The sequence below is a fragment of the Clarias gariepinus genome, chromosome 26 (genome assembly GCF_024256425.1).
Source record: "Clarias gariepinus isolate MV-2021 ecotype Netherlands chromosome 26, CGAR_prim_01v2, whole genome shotgun sequence".
Classification (NCBI taxonomy): Eukaryota; Metazoa; Chordata; class Actinopteri; order Siluriformes; family Clariidae; genus Clarias; species Clarias gariepinus.
The window spans coordinates 5,174,643-5,196,071 of NC_071125.1; the positions used below are offsets into that span (position 1 = coordinate 5,174,643).

The following is a 21,429-nucleotide window of genomic DNA, read 5'->3' on the forward strand; positions in this document are numbered from 1 at the left end:
GTGCTAGATTTTCATAGCTTAGCCTGTTTGTTGAGCATGACCTCTGACTCCGCTGCAAACTTTCCACTTTCCTATATCTACACAGTATCTTTTCTACAGTACTGTATATACAGTATGTAGTATAACCAGGGACTGTGAAGACCAATGGCGATCATGGTTTATTTATTTATTAATTTTTTCATTTCACCTCCAGTCAACATTAACACATGCATGTGTACCGCGGTACCCAGAGGAGACCCAACAAGTACATGAAAAACATGCAAACTCCATGCATGCAGACCCCGAGGTAGGAATCGAACCCGGATCCTGGAAATGTGAAGTAAGGGCATGTGAGTCCAATAGTGTTAACCACTCACCACTATGTCGCCATATACTGTATACAGTATTGTATACACTCTCTTTAAACCGTAAAAGGGTTATAATAGGTATAATGCAAGAAGAATTTCATTAAATGTAGCAGTAACTGTAACTGCTAAGCGAATACATGCAAGATATTACACGAATCATCATTTGCATGAAATAAACAAAATTTATTCAGATAAACATTCATTTCCCTGAAAAACATAGTTGAGAGCTGGAGGCTCAGAACCTTAAATGTCTTGAGGTTATTCAGGTGCTTGCTAAAGCAGCTTCAACATGGCTATAGTAGTGCTATTGTATATAGGACTGGATAATTAATGTTTTTCTTTTTTTAATGAAGGACACAGGAGACAGTACAAATCCCTTAATAAGAACCCCTTTAATAAGCAGAGTATTTCAGTGCCTGTTTTGTTCTTTTATCCTCATAGACACTTCCTTCACTTCTCTTTCCAACTAGCAAAAATGTGGTGGAAAATGTGATCACCCCTGTGACTCTAGACTTTAGTGATGTCTGCGGAGTACATCATTTTAAAGGTTGGAAGGGGTTTCTGCCACATTTGGTCTGGCCACCCAGATACCACCTAATATTCCACCAACAGACAGGAGGGTGTTTCAGAAGGTCATCAACTCCTCCCTAAAAACATCTTACTCCCCTCCCTGGACGAGTCATTCAGCACTCCTCCTCGCCACAGCAGATCATAAAACATTCGAGACTAGTCATAGGAAATTATTTGCAGGACACACACCCACAGACATATACAGTACACATTTCACGGACTTCATATTTATTTATCTCAAACTTATATTATCCAATTTATATACTCTTGAATTGATTTATCTCTTTTGGTTTGTTGCACTCATGTAATGACAATAAAGATTCTATTTCATTTTATTCTATTCAAGATGTATAATCTTGCCTGATCACACTGTTCTTACGTTAAATATGTTAAGTACAATATGAACACTGACATAATATCTGATCGCCTAAGTTAATACATATTCTTATGCACTATAAGAATATGTATTAACTTAGGCGATCAGATATTAGGAGAGACTATAGAAACAGAAAATAAAAAGAGAATAAAATGAAATAAAATCCAAATAAAACATACAACATTAAGATGTCCCCTCATTGCATGAAAAAGCAAATAGAGAAACGAAAAAAGCAAATAAAAACAGAGAGAAAAATATCGCGTCACACTTATATTAAACATGAAAGAGTACAAAAAGAAGGTCTTAGGGTAAGAGTTAAAAAGTGCCTGCCTGGTGTACAGGGGCTGCTACTGAAAAGGCATGATCGCCCCTCTAACACTTCAATCTACTGGGGATTTGGGAACTGTAAGTAAAAGCTGATGACCAGACCTGAGAGACCTCAGGATTGTATGGCTTTAAAAAGTTAGAAATATACGGTGATGCCGAATTATTTAGGATTATTTTTTAACACCAGCACCAACATAAAGGCCATTAAAATGATCAAGCCAACTTAAAATACAAGCGTGTATTACCTTTTCACCTTTTCCGTTTCTTTTTGTTGCTGTTCTTGTTAAAAGGGCTTGACTTTATCCAGTTTAGACAGAAAATTATATTAGAATAGCATTGGATTAGATTTGAGCACTAGCAAGAAATAATAAAATGAAATGGCATGGGATATAGTTGTGTGTTTGTTACGGATTACTCCATAAGCTGTGAATGTGTAACTCGTGTGTTGATAAAATAAGCATTATAAAATAATAGTGGCGATTAACTGAGCAAACATCTTCGCCAAACAATCGCTAAGAACACTCTCGGTAAATGCAGGTGTTCCTGAATGATTATGTACAGCTCCCACAGAAAAATGCGTGCCTTCCGGAAGTTGGTGAATCAACGGTCTGTGATTTTCAAGGATCAGACGTCGCACTCATGGCTCTGAGCCACCTCGGCTGAGATTTGTCTTTCACGGATGGACGGCCTTCTGTAAAACATTCGCACCACTTAGATGTTTTGCTTCAGTTGTGTTACATATTGTATGCTACATGTTCAAAATAAATCTTCCAAAAGTAAATATTTATTATATTCAATATTTTAATAAATAAGATGTATATATATATTTTTTAAAGGCATTATCGGCTTTCACTGAAAGTAAGGCCGTCCTGCTTTATCAACCCTATACGTCTTCCAAAAAATAATTGTTCAGACTATACTGTCCAAATTATAGGCACGTGGTACAAACAATGATGGAATGGAATGTTTTTCCCACATCACTCCATGGTTTACTGTGTCTGGTGGAAACAAGAAAGTCATAGTTTCATTTGTCAACGTTTTGTTGTTAAAGAATCCTTGACGTCTACACGCAAGACCTAGATGGTTTTAAGGTTATGACTGAAAAAATCTAGAACAAAAATTTTGAAGACTAAATGATCAGATATGCTGACAAATTACACCTCTAACCTATAAAAGGCTGTTTTTTTGTTTTTCTGTTTAAAATGCTAGCTAATATGTAGTAATTGTGCCACATAGACGGTAGCTTTAAAGCTTGCCAGTTGGATTGTAGAAGGTCTAAGATAAAATTGAAACTACCTGATTGTAGCCGACATGGAATGAAAGGGTGAAGTCATCTGGTCTGCGACAGATAGAGAAAACACAGTGTAGATTACGCTGGCAAAGAAGTTGGAATGGCTGGGAGAATTACAGTAAATCACCATTCTTCACCTGGCAAATGTGGGCTGTATGCCACTGGTCCTTCTGCAGAAGTTAAAAATAGACTGTGGTTATTTTGTTCTTACCCAGTGTGACTCCTTGTTTATTGTCCTTCGGTGACAAACACTCATGCAGGTTCCAACTGGGGAGCAACTCATTTTCCTGTGATAGAAACTGTAAAAGGAACGCAAAAGGTCACAAGCCTGCTACAGAACATGTTTGTCAAATAGTGTAGGTGACCCTGAATCATCTGTCATGTCAAAATAGGACAAAATATACACAGATTCAGGACATACTGTGTATACTGCATACAGGTATAATGACTGGCAGTAATGTACACTGTAGGCCAAAAGTATATAATTTGTGGGATCTAGTGTTCTGGTTAACACATACTGTAGTTATGCGATCTCAGAGAATTAAAAGTTTAATGACTACAAATGTAGCACTGATATGAAATGCCGCAAGTCATTTTATAGACTTTTTGCCATGCTACATCTACAAAAACAGCTCAGCCATGAAGCGAGCGTTCACACAAACAACATCAGAACTGTGCATTAGGAGATTCACAAGGGTCAAGTAGATGCATACTGCTGCATGCAGAATTTGATTGGAGTGCTTTAAAGCACACGGACACTGAAGGGTTGGAAACATGTCCTATAGAGGGATGAATCACTCTATTATCTGCCAGTTTGACAAATGACAGGCCTGGCTTTGCGGGTGCCAGGTGATCCACTGGGATAAAGATTAACAATCCCGCTCAAAGACCAAACAATGGCTGTTTGGTTACATAACCCTCTATACTGTAACTGAAAGCTTTAGCCAGTGAGACACCGCAAATAGCTCGCAACCAGTTAATGATGTCATTAAAGACCAGGTTTAAGGGTGGTTTTCTTCAAGTAAAATGGGTAAATTTAGTATGTAACTCTAGTGCCAAATTGTGCTAATTACATTTAAGAAGAATAGGAAAGGGATATTTATCACAGTTACAACCACCTGAATACTCACTCACTCTCATCGTCTATATCGCCTTTATCTTGCCATGAGCAGGGTACACCCTGGAGAGGTTGCCAAAGGCACACACACACTCACAATCATACAGTGCAGGGAATGCCAGTTAGCCTAACCTGCATGTCATGTAAGGGTGCAAGGCGACAGTGCTAACGACTACGCCACAATAGGGGACGCAAGACCTAGGTGGTTTTAATGTTATGACTGATTGGTGAAAAAATCTAGAACAAAAATTTTGAAGACTAAATGATCAGATATGCTGACAAATTACACCTCTAACCTATAAAAGGCTGTTATTTGTTTTTCTGTTTTAAAATGCTAGTTAATGTGTAGTAATAGACGGTAGCTTTAAAGCTTGCAAGTTGGATTGTGGAAGGTCTAAGATAAAATTGAAACTACCTGATTGTAGCCGACATGGAATGAAAGGGTGAAGTCATCTGGTCTGCGACAGATAGAGAAAACATGGTGTAGATAACGCTGGCAAAGAAGTTGGAATGTTCAAATGACTAAATGAGTCCTTTGTGACTTATCCCCAGGTCAAGACCTTGTGATATCCCTGGACAACAACCAAATCACTCCTACAGCCACCGCCCGCAATCTTGGGGTAACCGTGGACAATCATTTGTCATTTTCCCCACACATCGCTAACCTTACTTGCTCTTGTCGATTTCTTCTTTACAATATCAGAAGAATTCGCCTATTTCTTTCTTCACAGGCGACTCAGGTGCTTGTTCAGTCCCTTGTTATTTCAAGACCGGACTACTGCAACTCACTCCTGGCAGGCCTGCCTCTGTCCACGATTCGTCCTCTGCAACTGATCCAGAATGCAGCAGCACGTCTCGTTTTTAACCTTCCCAAGTTCTCCCACACCACCCCACTCCTCCGCTCCCTGCACTGGCTTCCTGTAGCTGCCCGCATCAAATTCAAAACACTGATGCTTGCCTACAAAGCTAAAAATGGCCCAGCACCCACTTACCTCTCTGCTCTAATCACACCACGCACTGCACCACGTTCCCTCCGATCCTCCAGCACTGCTCACCTCATCCCACCATCTCTCAGGGATCGAGGGCGGCATTCATCCAGGCTCTTTTCTGTTCTGGCACCTAGGTGGTGGAATGAACTTCCTCTAGATGTCCGTACAGCAGAGACTATGACTATCTTTAAACGACGACTCAAGAAGCATCTGTTTCAAAACAAAAACAAAAACCTCTTTCCAGTTGTGTTGGAGAAACGGCACTTAGTTATTAACATAGTTAACCCAGTGTAAGCATGTATCCAATGATGTAAACATTAAAGCACTTTTTGTAAGTCGCTCTGGATAAGAGCGTCTGCCAAATGCCTAAATGTAAATGTAAATGTAAATGATCAGATATGCTGACAAATTACACCTCTAACCTATAAAACGCTGTTATTTGTTTTTTGTTTAAAATGCTAGTTAATGTCCTAATGTTCAAAATCATTTAAAAGACTAATAGTTTGTTTATCGTTTAATAATTTATTTAAACCCCTAATATTTTACCCAGTAGATAAATAAATACATAAATACTTTAAAACCAAAGAACGAAAGTAAGAAAGAAAGAAGGAAAGAAATAAAGTGTGCAAATCATTAAACCTTCTGCACTACACAATTTTTTTTATTTACACTATGCATGCTATGATTAATGCATATCTTAGAATGTATGCATATATATATATATATATTAAACAAAGCAGTTAGAATGCATAGATGCAATTAAATCCAAAGGCTGAGAACACATTGAAAACCTTTTCCCATGGTAAACTTGGAAATAAACAAGAATTTTGAAAGATTTTAACCATAACAAATAGTTTTCCGAACTGTTCAAAAAAAAGTCCTGCACTGTTCATTAACATATCCAAGGTTCACCTCTATGGATATGTTAATTCTTGAGAATAAAGGAAAGGAAGGGAGGAAGGAAGGAAGAAAGGGAGGGGGGAGAGAGAGAGAGAGAAAGAGAAAGAGAGTGCACGTTATTAAACCTTCTACCCTACACAATTAAAAAAAAAATACTATTCACCCCCAGACACTATGCACTCTATGATTAAAGCATATCTTAGAATGAGCAATTAGTAAATGCATTAATAATAATGCATGGATGTAGTGGAATCCAAAGTCTGAGAACACACTGAAAATAATATTTTCATAGTAAAAAAAAAAACATTAAACCATGTTCATTTTGTCTTGAACTATCTCTGGGTCACCTCTTGGGATATGCTAATTCTTATAAACAAACAAACAAACAGAGCACAAATAAAATAAATAAATGCTTACTAACGTGTGCATTTCATCAAATACACCATTTTTCAAAAACACTCTTCAACCCCAGACACTATGCCCATCTTAGTAAATAAATAAATAAATAAACAAACAAATATGGGTCTTATCCATTATGTCTTATTAAGAATTCGATTAATTAAGGATTTGATCATCAAAAAATTACACAAGCTTGTGGAGTTCATCTTAAATTGGAGAAATAAAAAAAGTTAAATGATTTAAATAGTGTATATACAGTATATTCTAAGACTCTACTTTCCACTTGTCTGTTAAAAACGTTGCATTTAGGTTAGAACAGAGAAAACCGACGTATTGCTCAGCGCGCGCATACTCACACAAACACCCGCACGCACGCATTATGACGCGCGTGGCTCCCTCCCATTGTTACTTCACGTCTACCCCTTTCCACTGCGCTGGTTCCCGTGCGGTTCCGTGCCGGTTCACAATTTTGGAACCACTGCCGCGCTTTTTCACAGAAAAAAAATTGGTGCCGGTGCCCAAAAATAAGCACCGAACCGGCCCTTAAACTCTGCTGGTCTAGTTGCGAGAACCCGTGACTTTAAAGAGCCGTCTGGTTCGCGATCGAAACATCACCAGTTTTAACTTTATGGAATACAGAATGTTGAAGACTCGCTTAAACTGTGTACACACCTGTGCTTTTTAACGACGGTAAGTTTGATCATTTTCCTTCAGTAGGTAGTGGATCTGAATTCTGTTGTACTTATTGTATCTCTACACTTTGTACCAAGGTCCAAAGACCTGTACAGGTGAAAGTTACTTCATGTGAAGGTTTTACTTTTGGTATTCAGTTCATTCTTTATCTAATGCATGATTGTCTTAGTTTTTAGTATCATTAACTCTTAAAGGCAGTAAAGTTTGCCCAACCGCAGCAACCTGGCAGACCTGGGGCTCGAACCACCGATCAGTAACTCAGAACCTTAACACACTGAGCCACCACTGCCTCTATAATATAAACTATTATTTAGTACTTAGTATCATTCATTTTTTAAACTCTTATAATATTATTACAATTTTTATTATTATATTATTATTTTATCCTCTTTCATATTCTAGTAGGATTTTTTTTTACACCACTCTGGCTACTGTACTGGCTCCACCCCTCACCAGGAAAAAAAAAAAAAAAAAAACATCAGCAGGACACAGTACAGGATAAGCAGCTTGGTGGTAGTCATGTGTGTGTGTGTGTGTGTGTGCGTGTTTAAGATATGACTAGTTCATTTCTTTCTCTGCTTTCATTCGAGAACCTGTTAATGAAGGGACTCCCCACTGGGATTTGAACTTTTCTTGTGGATTGCAGTGTAGCTTTAACTTTATTAGGTGCATATATCTTTACCTTAACACCGTGTTCAGAATGAAAGCTGAATTCTCAAAATTCTTCTCACTACGGCACTGGCACAGGTCTTATTTATAACCTGTTTTTTCCCCACTCTCCCGAAGTCTACAAGAAAATGAAGCTTTTTCACTTTTGCCTGTCTGTGTGGCTGATTGTCCTGAAAGGTAAGCGATCGAGTTGATTATTCTCTAACACCCACACTGGGTTGGTCATTAATGATACTCACAAACAAGAGAACAAACAAACTGTAACAATATTTTCTGTTTCTATTCCCTCTCTAGATCTGCACCTGTCTCTGAGTATTTCTGTGACATTCCCCAACAAGGAGCCTCTTTTCATAGCACTTGGCAGGACTCTGGTTCTGGAAGCTCAGTTTCAACTCCAGCCAAGTGAAAATATACTTTTACGAACATGGGAGCTTAAAAACGATGCCGGGGAAGTCAGAGTGGCTGAGGATCTCACAGGAAATAACAACAGGACAACTGTCGAGAAAAATGGAGCACTGTTGAGGATTCGAGAATTCAAAGATGTCGATTTTGGAATCTACAAGATCACAGTCACAACCTACAATGGGGACCAAGTGTCTGATTCACGTGAAGTAATAAAAATATGTAAGTGGCTGTAGGTTTATTTTTTATTTCTTTATGGATGGTGGTGATATTGAATATCCAAAAAGGCTGAACAGCTTGACACTTTGTTAGGACTGAACAGGTGCCATCATGAGCTGTTCCTGCATTCTTAATAATTCATGATGATTAATGATTAATTGATGATGACGAAATTCAGATCAAATGCATGATCAAAAATAAGAATAATATAATAATAGGATGTAAATGAATGTTTACATTCCTCGCATTTTTTTAATGTTGTACAGCCCTTTTTTTTTTATCTATGATTGACAGAGTAGGCACAGCCTTGCTTTCTGTTTTATCTTTCTGCAACACCTTTGGGTCAGTCCTGCTTGGTTTTGTTTTCTCCCTCTCTTTGTCAGCTTACCTCTTATATACATAGCTCACACCCAACAATTTGACTTGTAAATCCCAAACAGTCTGCCAGTCCATACAAGGTAAAAGTCCGAATATTTGCCTTGCTGTAGAAGCAGAAACCCATAAAAATCCCTACCGGCCACTCTAAAACAAGACAACACATTCAACATTTTTTAAAATGAAATTCTCTTAATAACACACACTATTCTTTTTTTTCCCACGCACACAGCAAGTCCTCCAAGAGTTTATCTTTCCATGCAGTGTAACATCCAGAGCGTCGGCACACAGTGGGACAGTCCTGTGTATTCATGGCAAGTGGACGGTGTCGGTGTCTCCAATGCGACTATGGTGTCTACAGATGGCAGCGCACTGCTCGTGAAAAATTTAAGTGGAAGCTACACCTGCATCACAGAGAGCAGCCAGGGCAGGAGCGAAGCAACTGTAGCCGTTCAAGGTATCTAAGTAAAACAGTTTAAGGAGGTTCCTACTGTTGAATGTGGAAGGTGTTAATTGGTGCCTGGGTATTTTTATCCTTCATGGTACTGTAGCAAAACAGGCAGAACTTGTTAGGTAAGATCAGGCAAGAAAATATAGAGCAATGTGCAGTGCAGCAAGTGTTGGTTGCCTAATTTGTTTTGTAAATTGTAGACTGAACTCAGAGGAAAGGGTGTTCCTGAACAAGAATAGATTTTCTCTAGATAAAGAAAGACACTAGATTTTTTTTCAAATTCCCCAGTGCCCCAGACAAGAATACTACAGGAAAGCCATGAGGTCAAGTGGCGTATTGGAATTATTATCATCCTATGTTATTAATTTAATTTCATTTAATTATATCATTTAGTCGTACACTTTCATTACTATGGAAAAGTCATATGCAACTGTATTATAACTGTATATAAGTAAGTTTAATTGGTAATCAAAAATACTTATTTCTCATAAAATTAATTAATAAATAAATACATAAAAAAAGATTTCCTACATATTACTACCTCACCTCAGAGCTTAAGATTCATCTCTTTGGCATTCCACATTTTTTTCTGGCATTCACTCCACGTGCATTTCTGACGTAGGTACCTGCCAACAGTAACCTTGACTACAAACACTAAAGTGTTTACCGAAGTTTTTTTTACTGTACTTCGTTCATATGATTAAAAATAAATTAATCAGCTGGAAAACAAAAACATGTCAGTTATTTAACTGCCAAACTGCTTCAAGGTCCCTGCGAGCATATCCTGGGGAACTCGAGGCACAATGAGAAGAACATATATAATAATAAAGTGTCAACCCATTGCATGGAACAAGTGACACCACTTCACATACATACACACACTATATTACTTTTAGCAGTTTAGGAATGGCAGAAAGCCTACAACCGCATGTTTTTGTATCGTGGGAAGAAACTTAAAGGAAATCTACAAAGCAAATGGAGAACAGTCAAGTGTTTTATTTTACCAGTTGTGTTTGGAAAAGGAGGGAAGGAAAGGCCGAGGTTTGATTTCCACCCAATGTCCAAACCCTAGCCACTGGAAAACAGGGGGGGTGGGTGACATCAGGAAATCATTTCAAGTTGTGTGCAGACAGGATGGTCCGCTGTGGCGACTCCTTAACTCCTAGATTTATATATTGGAATAACTCTTGTAAATATACTATATAATAACAGAGAGAAAAGCATAAACTAAAAACTGTATCTGCTTTACTGTGGCTACGGTTGTTATGGGTGCAACACTTGAGCACACCCTGGATCATATGTCTCCTGGTTAACATTATTGGTTGTCAAAATATTATTGCAACATTCATTTCATAATGTCTAGGCTGACGAAACACAGAGTTGGCATTCAATTTGATGAAATGAAAAATGAAAAATTCAACTCTCATTTATGGCTTTTTTTTAGCTCCCAACCAAAATACATCCATGTAAAACTTATGATGCTAATAGTAAAGTTTTTTTCTATAAATAAGCTGATGTTCTTAGCATTGGTCCACCAAGGTTCCTGCTGTCGAGGCTTAAAAAAATCGATTCGGTTATTAATGGGAATTTCTTTTTGTTTGGCAATTCACGTATCGCAACACTGACTCCAAAATCTATGCTTTACAAAATAATTGTTAGGTTTATAATAGGGATGAACCAGTCGATCGGATGGTGATCAGAATTGGCAGATTTTTAGTTTGATTAGCCCTTAGATATAAACGATTCTGAACCTGGCGCAGAAGCTTCCGAAATTGCAAACACCTAGATTGCAGATGGTACGATCTGAAATATTTACACATTTTTATCTCGTGAGGTACTAGTGAATTATTTGCTAATTTTGTTCTGAAATAATTATAGCAGAGAACTATGGTACATGCTTCTCAGTTAAATGTAAAGCTTCTTGTATTTGAAGTTGGTTTTTGTAGTGGAAAAAGTAATGTTACAAGTAGGCTACATTTAATTTATCATTAAACTTTTTTAAAACGTTTAAAATTGTAACAAAATAGTTTTCGGGATATTCATAAAATCATGATAGAATCACAATTTTTATCAGATCCACGCAAAGGTATAGTGATAATAATATTGTATCGGGTGGTGACTGGTGATGGTCCCTAGTGCTGTACGTGCACATCTGTTGCAAACAATGAGTGCTACATAAACACTCATCACTTAGTCACTCACTCTCTATAACGCTTATTCTGTTCAGGGACGCTGGAGGCCTGGAATCTATTCCAGGGGACTCGGAGTACAGCCCATCTCTGGGATGCATGCAAACACACACACACACAGGAAACACTGATTAGCCTAAAGTGCAAGTCATTAGATTGTAGGAGCACTCAGTGGAAACCAACCTCAAAGGCAGGACTCGAACCCTCAACTCTGAAGGTGGGAGGCGACCATGCTTACCACTACACCATTGTGCCTCCCATAAAAAATTTTTTTTTTTTAATTATTTTAACTGAGCAGCACAAATACTATAAGTAACTGTTAATATTCTGTTGTTTCGGGGACATTCATTTAACATCAACCCAATGTCATTTTATTAAATTGATCAGAAGGTTTTAAAAACATCAAAAACATTGTCCTGATTTTGTGTTTTGGGTGGACGATGTTGGCACCTAATTTTAACCGTATGACAAACGTCATCTAAAATTAGAGTTGCTTCTGGGATGTTATTTCCATCCAGGCAACGGAGGGGAAATCCACAGACACATGATAGACACTTAGATCAGAATCTAAGGAACGTAAACCTACCATGATAAATACCTTAGTGACAATATACTGTATGTGACTGTGACGTACTGTAATGTGTCATGAAACCAGAGACAACAATGAAAAAAATGCAGCGTGGAAAACAAAAGGTCTGCTTAAGTGTAATCCAATGCTGCATGCCGTAATACTGTAATGCGGGCACTGTGGATCAGCGGATCACCTGCAAAGTTCAGTGCTTTTGAGAAACTCTGCTATTTAAAACCGTACTGCTGGAACTTGATATATCGGGGTTATATATATATATATATATATATATATATATATATATATATATATATATATACAGAGTTCTCCAGGGGGAAAAACTTTACACACACAAAGTCACAGTGAAACTTACTTATTCCTCACATAAATCTCTTTACTGGAAACCATTTTAAACACTGGTTGTGTTTGTAAAATCATATGTGTCAAGAGTTCATGGTAATAGCACATTTAAGCTACAGTAGGTGGTGTTGTAATATGTTAACAATTTGGAAAGGTTGGAAATGTAAAAAATAATTGTGTTATTACTTAAGCAGCTAAATAACTAGTTAGTCATTCTACTGTACTCTATGTATCGGGTAGCTGAGGTACACTATATGGACAAAAGTATTTGGCCCAGACTGCAATGACATTGTATCCGAATACATATACTGATGGCCTGATTTCAATAATAAACAGGATTTGCCAAATACCTTAGTCCATATAGTGTAGCTTAAGCGATCAAAAGTAGAGTGGAGCTAGAAAGAAATTGAATTGGATGTGCAGAATTGTGAAGGATGCTATAGTAAATAATTCCACTATTAATCACTATTTTACTCTCTATTTCCAAAACCAGGCTCAGATAAAAGCTCCCATACTGGATTGATCGTGGTTATAGTCCTCGAAGCCATCATTATATGCGTATTAACTGGGTAAGCTTACACAAATATTTTGTCGACTTATTTTACCTTTAAGCTGACTCATGTCTAAAATATGTTGGTTTTTTTTTTTTCATAGGTTGTGCTGCTATATGAGAAGAATATCTAAATCGCATGCTAACACTCCACTTTGATTCCCTATGTTATTTATTTAGAAAAAGCTAATTTATTTATGCAGCAAGTGCAGTTACTTTATAGATATAGGGCAGGGGTGGCTCCAGGAGCAGGAGATCCCAGGTTCGACCCCCGATGCTGCCAGGTTGCGTCCGTTGTTGGACCCGTCACCCCTAAGTGCTCAGATACAAGTGAACGTTGAGCTGGCAACCCAACCCTGAAACAGCGGATGTATATTCAGCGCCAGATCTGCCAGGCTGCACATAGATGGAATGTGGAATGAACACTAAGGCCACATTTGCAAATGTGTATAAATTTCACTAAATTTGTTTGTCAAACCCTTTTTTAATCCATGAAAACTGTGATTGGTTATACAATGTGGCATCCCTACAGTATCTTGAAGTCCATTGAGCAAATCGGGCTTTTACAAACGATGTATGACATTAAGCAAGGTTTTGAAATGTTGAAATGAGCTAATGATTTTAACAAGTGATGAGACGGAGTCTGATGTGGGTCATGATGTTAATCAACATGGGAATGAAGTTTCTATTTAATTTTAAGGAATTAAGACTTAATAGAAACTTAGTTCCCATGTTGATTATGCAATTTAATTAAGAAGGACAGAACGAACATGGTGTGGCTTTATTTATATTGAAGGGATAGAGGAGAGAGACTAACATATTCAGCACTCCCAGATGACAAAGAGGTCAGTGGAGCAAAGCCAGGAAGGATTTAAATCACAAAAACCATGTCATGTGACTACGCATGAACTACCTGAAAAAAGAAAAAAAAACAGTCAATGACAAATCCTAGTAACAGGCTTTCCTGCGGCTGTATTATTGTAGACTGCAGCTGTTTTATTATATTTGCCAGATCAGCCAATCTGAAAAAAAGGACACTAGCAGGGTAAGCAAGTTCAAGTATAATCAAGGGCTGTTTGAAGCTATTAGTATTAGTGTGCCTGTGCTCTTTGCTGACATCATGAAAAAAAAAATGAAGCTTTAAGTTGTTGCATACAGCACACTGAAATTCTCTTTTTCAATTGTCCCTTGGCTCAGAGGATCGGCGGTCAATCGGCAAGTCGAGCGCCATCTCCGCTACTTTGCCACTGTTGGGTCCTTGAGCAAGACTGTTAACCCAGTCTGCTCCAGTGGTGCGGTAAAATGGCCCCAGACTACAAAAAAAAAAAGCTGGGATAAGCAAAGAATAAAGAATTTCACTGGGCAGTAATGTAAAGTATGTGACAAATTAAGGTTGAACTCATGATATGAGGAATACATCTTCAGATGGCTGATGCACTAAAAAGTTTGTTGGATGCAATTTTGAAGAAACTTTCAATACAACTGCATGTGCCGCGCTGATTTTGAACCTACCTCGGTCAAAGGACTTTTCCAGTTAATACCGTTATAGCCACCACTAAATGTGACATTCCTTAAAAGTCCATATTCCATGGGTACTGGCACAAAATAAAGATCACTCGTGTCAAGTCATCCTTGCACTGGCCTTCTGTTAACTAAAGGATGTAGTATAAATGAAAACGTTATAGCACCCATGGGTATCCCTGGTCTACTTGTACCCCTTCTCATCAGACCGGTTGCTGTTCTACAATCTTAGATCTTTAACACAGTAAAAACATAGTTAGTAGTTATTAGAACATGTGTCAGTGTGGCTTTAGTTTCAAATTGCTTTTAGGGTTTTATTAAACATTTTTATAATATAGTATATAGACGCCTCACCAATCATACCCATCTTTTTGATCTGTTTTAACATCCGATTTTGATTTTAGTATCCTCAACTGCTGTTATAATAATAATAATAATAATAATTTTTATTTATATAGCGCCTTTCCAGAGCTCAAGAACACTTTACAAAGAGGAAGGGGGAAAAAAATCCTTTAACTCTACTGTAGGTACAGAGGATTTGAGGTTAACACTCCGTCAAGGCCTACCACTACCACAAGTGCTTCTAAATGAAGGATAATATTTAGTCCTCACAGGGCTCACATTGTGCACAGGGGTATTGGAATGCTAAAACAGGTTTAACCCTGCACATGGCAGTTCTAAACTGGTTGTCATACACTGTTAACATACCGTGTACTGTATATAAAGCTCTCTCTCTATATTTTTTGTAAGAAATTTTGTAGCATCAGGATTGTAATATGAAGTATTAACATTTTTAAATGAAGGATTGTTTAGTTTTAATTCTGTGTTTTTCGGAACAGCTGATGTGTTTTAATAGTAAAATCTGTTAGACAGTACTTGTTTTAAATGTTAAATACCCTGTGCCTTATTTAAGATGAAAGATTACCTCTTTGTACCACATCTAGCAATAAATGTCACATATTATACTCCTTTTTAAACATGTTTAATTTACGTGTGCTCCATCTGTTGAAAAATCTTTTGTTTGTCTGTTAAAATTTTTAGCTGAAATACAACTTAAACTATGCACTTTGGCTGCTTGTTGTTTGTTTGTTTGTTTGTTTGTTTGTTTCACTCCTTTTTTAAACAATTTTAAATAAACTGCCCCTGAGCCACCCCTTTGCTGTAATGCACTGTCCCAGCCAATCAGAATGTACAGACCTTTACTAAGCATTATAAAATCATAGATTTCATAGGAATCGGGTTCAAAGTTCATTTAAAATCTCCTTTTTTAAAAATTGCATTTTTACGACACTGAGAGCCGTAAAGTAGGGAGCCGTTAGAGTGGTGGTTGTAGTTTTGACAGGTTTTTGTAGTTTTAAGTAAACACATAAAATGTATGGTCATGGATGACCAGAGAACTGCAGAACTGAGAGTAACAATATGGGGGATATCTGATTTAATTGTTTAAATAGCAGGGAATTTTTTTGTGAGCTCACACACACTGGAGACCCATCTGAATATCTAAAATTTTGCATAATAGGTGCCTTTTGGGAAACATGGTGGTGTAGTGGTTAGCACTTTCGCCTTGGACCTTCAGGATCCGGGTTCGATTCCCGCCTCGGGGTCTGTGTGCATGGAGTTTGCATACCCCGCGTACTCCTACAGTTCAAAGACATGCAAATCAGGCCTAAAAGACATTCCAAATTGCACATAGTATGAGAATGTGTGTGATGTTGACCAGAGGTTACAATCACAGTTGTAAAAATGGGAATATGTACAATAGTAACAATTAGCCTTCACAGTCTCTACCTGGACCACAGAGGTTCCTCTACAATGTGTAGAATTTATGATGATGTCTTTAGGGTGCTATTGTCACAACGCATCATCGAATCGAAGAAGCGCACGCTGTAAAGATGACAACAAAAACTGTTAAAATAAATGTTGAAATGAGCTACATTGATAAAGACATTAAGGGTACAACAGGTGATGAGACTGAGTGATGATGCTAATAGTCAAAATGAGAACGCAGACATTGTATTTATTGTTTGTTTGTTTTTTTCATAACAAGTCAAGGCTAGAATCTGACTGTACCCCTTCCCATACCAGCCCCATGGGGGGAAACCATGGCAACAAAGGAAACAAGCTCACTACGAACACATCTGTTCCCATTTTGATGAAGTGTGCGAATAATTTTGAAACTGACTGTAAAAACAGTTTGCGCATTTCGCTAAATGTGTTTCGAGTAAAGAATAAACATGACCAAAAAGATAACTGAAAGAGCACTGCTTTATTTTATTTTTATTTATTTTTTTACCACTAAAGGAAAAGTGATGTCAGTGAGGGGAAATGATTTCTAGCACTTTTACACAATAGAGGGCAAAGGATAAGAGACGAGAGGTTTTTAAACACAGGAAACACACTGGACAAGGGGAATCCCTGTTTAACAAGTCCTGTCATTTTCAACTGTAAATATTTTTTTAGATTTCTTACGTTCAATTCTTGAACGTGACACATTTTCTAAAGCAATGGTCTGTTTATTAAAGATTTTTATTGAGATCTGTAATTATGCACTTATGGCACAACTTGTATTTGTCCTCCAGTTCACAAAATACTGTTTATCCTCCTACAACTCTAAGTGCATGTTTCTTTAATAAGTAATATAATTTACATTATTATTATTATTATTATTATTATTATTATTATTTGAGAGCTGTCAGGAACCATAATTAATCATTGACTATAAAGCTATAGGTTTTACATTGGATCATTTGATATTTTGTACCATCAACTGACAATATATTAAAAGTCAAAAATTGTGTAAAATATTTTTACAAAAAAAAAAAAAATATATATATATATATATATATATATATATATATATATATATAATTTAAGGAAAAGTTAAGGGGAAAAAACTATAAAAGTAAGGGTTTACAGCTGTGTTATACAGCGGAGTGAACATGAAGTGAAACGAAATGACAAATATTACGTATGATAGTAGCCAATCAATCATGGGTTGAGTGTTAGAAATAAAATAATTGCATCGTGTGTCATAGTGTGATAAAGTTCAGTAATTATGCATTGTATTGTACGTAAAAATCTATAAAAATAAAAGGAAGGCTTTGTCTTTACATTGGTCAGAACTCACTCTTTCAATTATATCTTTATGTTTCATACGTTGGAAGATCCGAAACCAGTCTCAGAAAAATTTCCATCTTTATGTCTGTCTGTTTGGATGTCTGTATGTCTGTCCAGCTAGATTTTATCACAGCATCACACAAAACTTGCTGAATAGAATTTAATGAAACTTTGCCAGACCTTCGCCAGACCTTCACCAGACGTTCATACTACAACCCTAAGAGACCATCATATAAAAGATGCAATTAATCACCACAGAATTTTTTTTTAGGGATTTTCTTCCTAATTTAATTGTATCTAATCCCTCTCATCAATAGGGGTCTCCTACATTAAGGCTACTACCAATCAGGAAGGGCTGAATACTTTGACGTGTTTTCTCCGAACCATTGCTCGTTGGGGGTGGCATAACACACTCGGAGTACAGTGCTCTCCGCTTCTTCTGCTTGCATGATCTTACAGTCACCCGTGATTGGCTGTAGAGCCATGATCGACCTGAGAGCGCTAAGTCACTCCCATCCCACCCCGCAGAGAGCTCAGCCAATCACCTTTCAGTAGGCCCTCAGCTGCAAGAGGTTACAGCATCACCGGGAATCTAATGAGCCATTTACTGAGATGATAGAGCGGGCACTTTACCACTGCACCATTTCTTGTAAAGTACTATTGTGTTTATCGTAGGCCTGTCAATATTAACCCATTAACGCATGTGATTAACCTAGAAATTTTACCACATTACTATTTTTTTATGCAAATTTGATCATATGACTAAGTTTGACCCTAATGGCTTCCCATAACTGCAGCACGTGTTACCCAGCTGTGTGTGATCATGGCACATTTAATGGAGACAATAAAAGGACAAAGGAAACACCACCAGTGAGCTGGAAGTCTGGATAAAATTTAATTTGTTAGTGCAAGCTACCTTCAAAGGAAATTAGTTTTTACAAGAATACATTAAATTTAAGTGGTAGCTAAGGCTCTAGCTTGTTGAGTTTCAGATCCAACGATCCAGGTTTGAGCCCTGTCGTTGGTGTGTTTGCCAAAAACCGTACTCCCAGCCACTACATGCACTTCCACAATCCACTTACATTTGAAAGATTTAGATTTAATATTTGTTAAAACTGCATAATATGCATGACAAACCAGTTTATCATGCATTTATTCTAAATTTATTCCAATATTGCACATTTATAATGACAAGTAAATCTGAGTATTTTAAACTTGTGATTAATCGTGAACTATGACTGCAATTAACTAGATTAAAAACTTTAATCGATTAACAGCACTTTATTGTCCAACTAAGTTCTCCTAGGTATTTGCACTCTGAAACAACCTCAACTTTTTCACCCTGGACAGATAGAAGAATGGCCCATTTTTTCACGACAGGACCAAACAAAGTCCCTTTGTTTTCCTGATGTTGAGCTGTGGGTGATTAAGTTCACAGCACATAACCATGTTGTCCAGTACTGTCTGGTACTGAATAGATCCAACAAGCACAGAGTCATCAGGGAACTACATGAAAACAATTGTATACACTGTAAAGAGAAAAGGACACACAGTTCTGTAGGTGAACATACCAGGAGCGGTGAGATACTGTAAATATTTTTAAGGTTTAAAGTTCGAACAAAATAAAGTTACATTTTAAACATTAGTTTACATTACAGCTCAAATGTGTGGATAATGTTTAATTCCTCATGATTTGTGTTCTTTTCCTTACCTCGCACTTTGCACTTTGCTCATACTACTATACAGATACTGAAAATAGGATTGTATTACTTATAATTGCCGCTCATAGCTCACTATTGTACTGTATATAAACTGTAGGATTGCACAATTTATACATAAATTGCACATATTGTACATAATAGTCCATAACAATGTCTATAACCTTAATTACTCAAACCACAACATTATAGAATATCTTCCTTTATTGCATCCATCCATAATTATTTGCCCCCACTGTACAGTATATAACACCTGCTTTGTGTACTGTTTACATATGGAAATTATTTTGCACTGCAACAAATGCACTTTTTTTTTTCTTGTACCATACATGTGCAAAGATTATTATTATTATTATTATTATTATTATTATTTTTAATATTCAAGTCTACATGTAACCTGGTACTTGACCTAAAGATTATTTAGAATAACATGTTCTTTTATGGTAAACACTATATAGAGGTGATTTGGAACAGTTTGTTTGTCTGTTGTCATGGCAGCCTCTGGTTTTACCATGATGAAAAAGAAAAGTGTTTTCCCTTAACTGTTTAATAATTTTCAATGCTAGTCATCTAGTAGTCCAGTAAAACTGACTAAGAATTTAACAAGACTTTTGGTGGATGTTTTGGAAAACATTAATAAAGCGGAAGGAAAAAAGGAGGCAACGTTGAACAAAACACAATGAAGTGGCTATTGTGAATTATTGATTAAATAGCTATGAGAGAGAGACTGCGGGAAAGGTCTTGAACTCTTTTAAGAGGATTATTTATTTGAGATGAATGTTTGTGCATTTGATTTGTTTGTGCATTGTTTGAGGGGACAAAGGAAGCTACAATTATGAATCATTAAGGGAATGTGGTTTTCCTTAGAAGTGTGTAGCATGTGGTATGACTATGTTGGCTGTGGTCAAATTATAAAGAAAAGAAATTTTGTAAAAAAAAATAAATAAACAATCTTGTATGTAATTGTAGCATGAGGTGCAATTTGTACCTACCATCATTGCACCTTTAGGGTCTGGGTTTCCATTCCCACCTCGGGGTCAGTGTGCATTGAGTTTGCATGTTTTCCCTGTGCTTGGTGGGTTTTCTCCAGGTACTCTGTTTTCCTCCAACATTCTAATAATTGGTGTTCTCAAATTGCCACTAATGACAGTAAATGAGCATGTGTGTGTGCCCTGCAAAAGATTACACCCCCAGCCAGGGTACCACGCCCTATATACAGGATAAAGCAGGATGAGAGTCTTTTTCAACATTGGCTCGACAAAACGCCTAGATTGCCCCACATTAGCTTTGGGAGTCTTACTTATGATCTTACCTAATACCCAATATTTTTTCCCTACATACTGTACCAAGACTAGTATTTTAATTAAAAAAATGATAAAAATATTCTGCCCTGTGGGAGAAATTCGGCCTTTTGACTTACTTCATTCCTCTGCCATGAATTTATGTTGAAATAATTAAGCTGCCCACAGTATCTAACACTACAATCACACACTATTTACAATCTTCACCACATTGTCTTCTGTGTTGGAAGTCACATTTCCCACAAGACTTTAAAAAAATAAATAAATTAATAAAAAATTTGGGCCATATTTGGAAAATACACTTCAGTTTAAGTGAATCTAAAAATAATAATAATATAAAATCTAACGTTGCACTTGATATAAAGATGTATAACAGAATAACATGTTCCTTTAGGGTAAACACTATATAGAGGAGATCTGAAAAGTTTGTTTGTTGTCATGGCAACCTCTGGTTTCATACCATGATGAAGAAGAAAAGTGGTTTCTCTTAACTGTTTTTAATGGTAATCAGCACTGTTGGTGAATGTTCTGGGAAACTTTAATGAGGAGGAAGGAAGAATGGCGGTAACAGTGAACAAAACATACTGACATCGCTATTGTAAACTATTGATTCATTACCTATGAGAGAAAGAGACCACAGGTTAAGGTCTTGGACCTTGTTAGGAGGATTACTTATTTGGGATGGATGTTTGTGCATTGTTTTCTCTTTTGAAAAAAAAGAAGCTACAACCATGAATCATTAAAAAAAAAAACATTAAGAGAATCTAGTTTTCCTTAGAAGTGTGTAGCATGTGGTATGATTATATTGGCCGTGCTTGTGTTTTGACACTTACTTATAGTGTAGGAAATTGTGGCTTAGTGGATTTGACTGTATTTGTATTTACAAACTGTATTTGTAATTTTCTGTCACATATGGTGCTTGTATATTGAGTCTGTACCTTTGCTCCATTAGTGATGTGAGGTGATGCATACTGTGATGT

The 21,429-nt window shown here is 36.9% G+C and overlaps 1 protein-coding gene and 1 long non-coding RNA gene across 3 annotated transcripts; one reads left to right on the forward strand and one right to left on the reverse strand.

Annotated features, from left to right (window-relative positions):
• Window positions 1-1,756: 1,756 nt before the first annotated feature.
• LOC128514001 (uncharacterized) lies at window positions 1,757-4,754 on the reverse strand. Its single transcript, XR_008356426.1, has 3 exons — window positions 4,444-4,754; window positions 2,917-3,210; window positions 1,757-2,311 (listed from the first exon to the last, which is right to left on the reverse strand). It is a non-coding gene; the product is annotated as an uncharacterized LOC128514001 (long non-coding RNA).
• A 2,785-nt stretch (window positions 4,755-7,539) lies between these two features.
• LOC128514000 (uncharacterized) lies at window positions 7,540-13,198 on the forward strand. 2 transcript variants are annotated; one of them, XM_053487611.1, is made up of 6 exons: window positions 7,540-7,675; window positions 7,796-7,855; window positions 7,973-8,302; window positions 8,907-9,131; window positions 12,736-12,811; window positions 12,897-13,198. In XM_053487611.1, the coding sequence occupies exons 2-6, from the start codon at window positions 7,807-7,809 to the stop codon at window positions 12,949-12,951; spliced, it is 735 nt and encodes a 244-aa protein (XP_053343586.1). In that variant the 5' UTR covers window positions 7,540-7,675; window positions 7,796-7,806; the 3' UTR covers window positions 12,952-13,198. The 2 variants fall into 2 exon arrangements, with proteins under 2 accessions (XP_053343586.1, XP_053343584.1); XM_053487609.1 differs by having other exon boundaries at window positions 7,540-7,855.
• Window positions 13,199-21,429: the final 8,231 nt, after the last annotated feature.

What these genes read in the sequence shown, in the direction of transcription:
- LOC128514000 (XM_053487609.1), top strand. Translation starts at nt 7,807, where the DNA reads ATGAAGCTTTTTCACTTTTGCCTGTCTGTGTGGCTGATTGTCCTGAAA. An exon ending in AGCAACTGTAGCCGTTCAAG is followed by an intron (nt 9,132 to 12,735) that starts GTATCTAAGTAA and finishes TTCCAAAACCAG; the next exon opens with GCTCAGATAAAAGCTCCCAT. An exon ending in ATTATATGCGTATTAACTGG is followed by an intron (nt 12,812 to 12,896) that starts GTAAGCTTACAC and finishes TTTTTTTCATAG; the next exon opens with GTTGTGCTGCTATATGAGAA.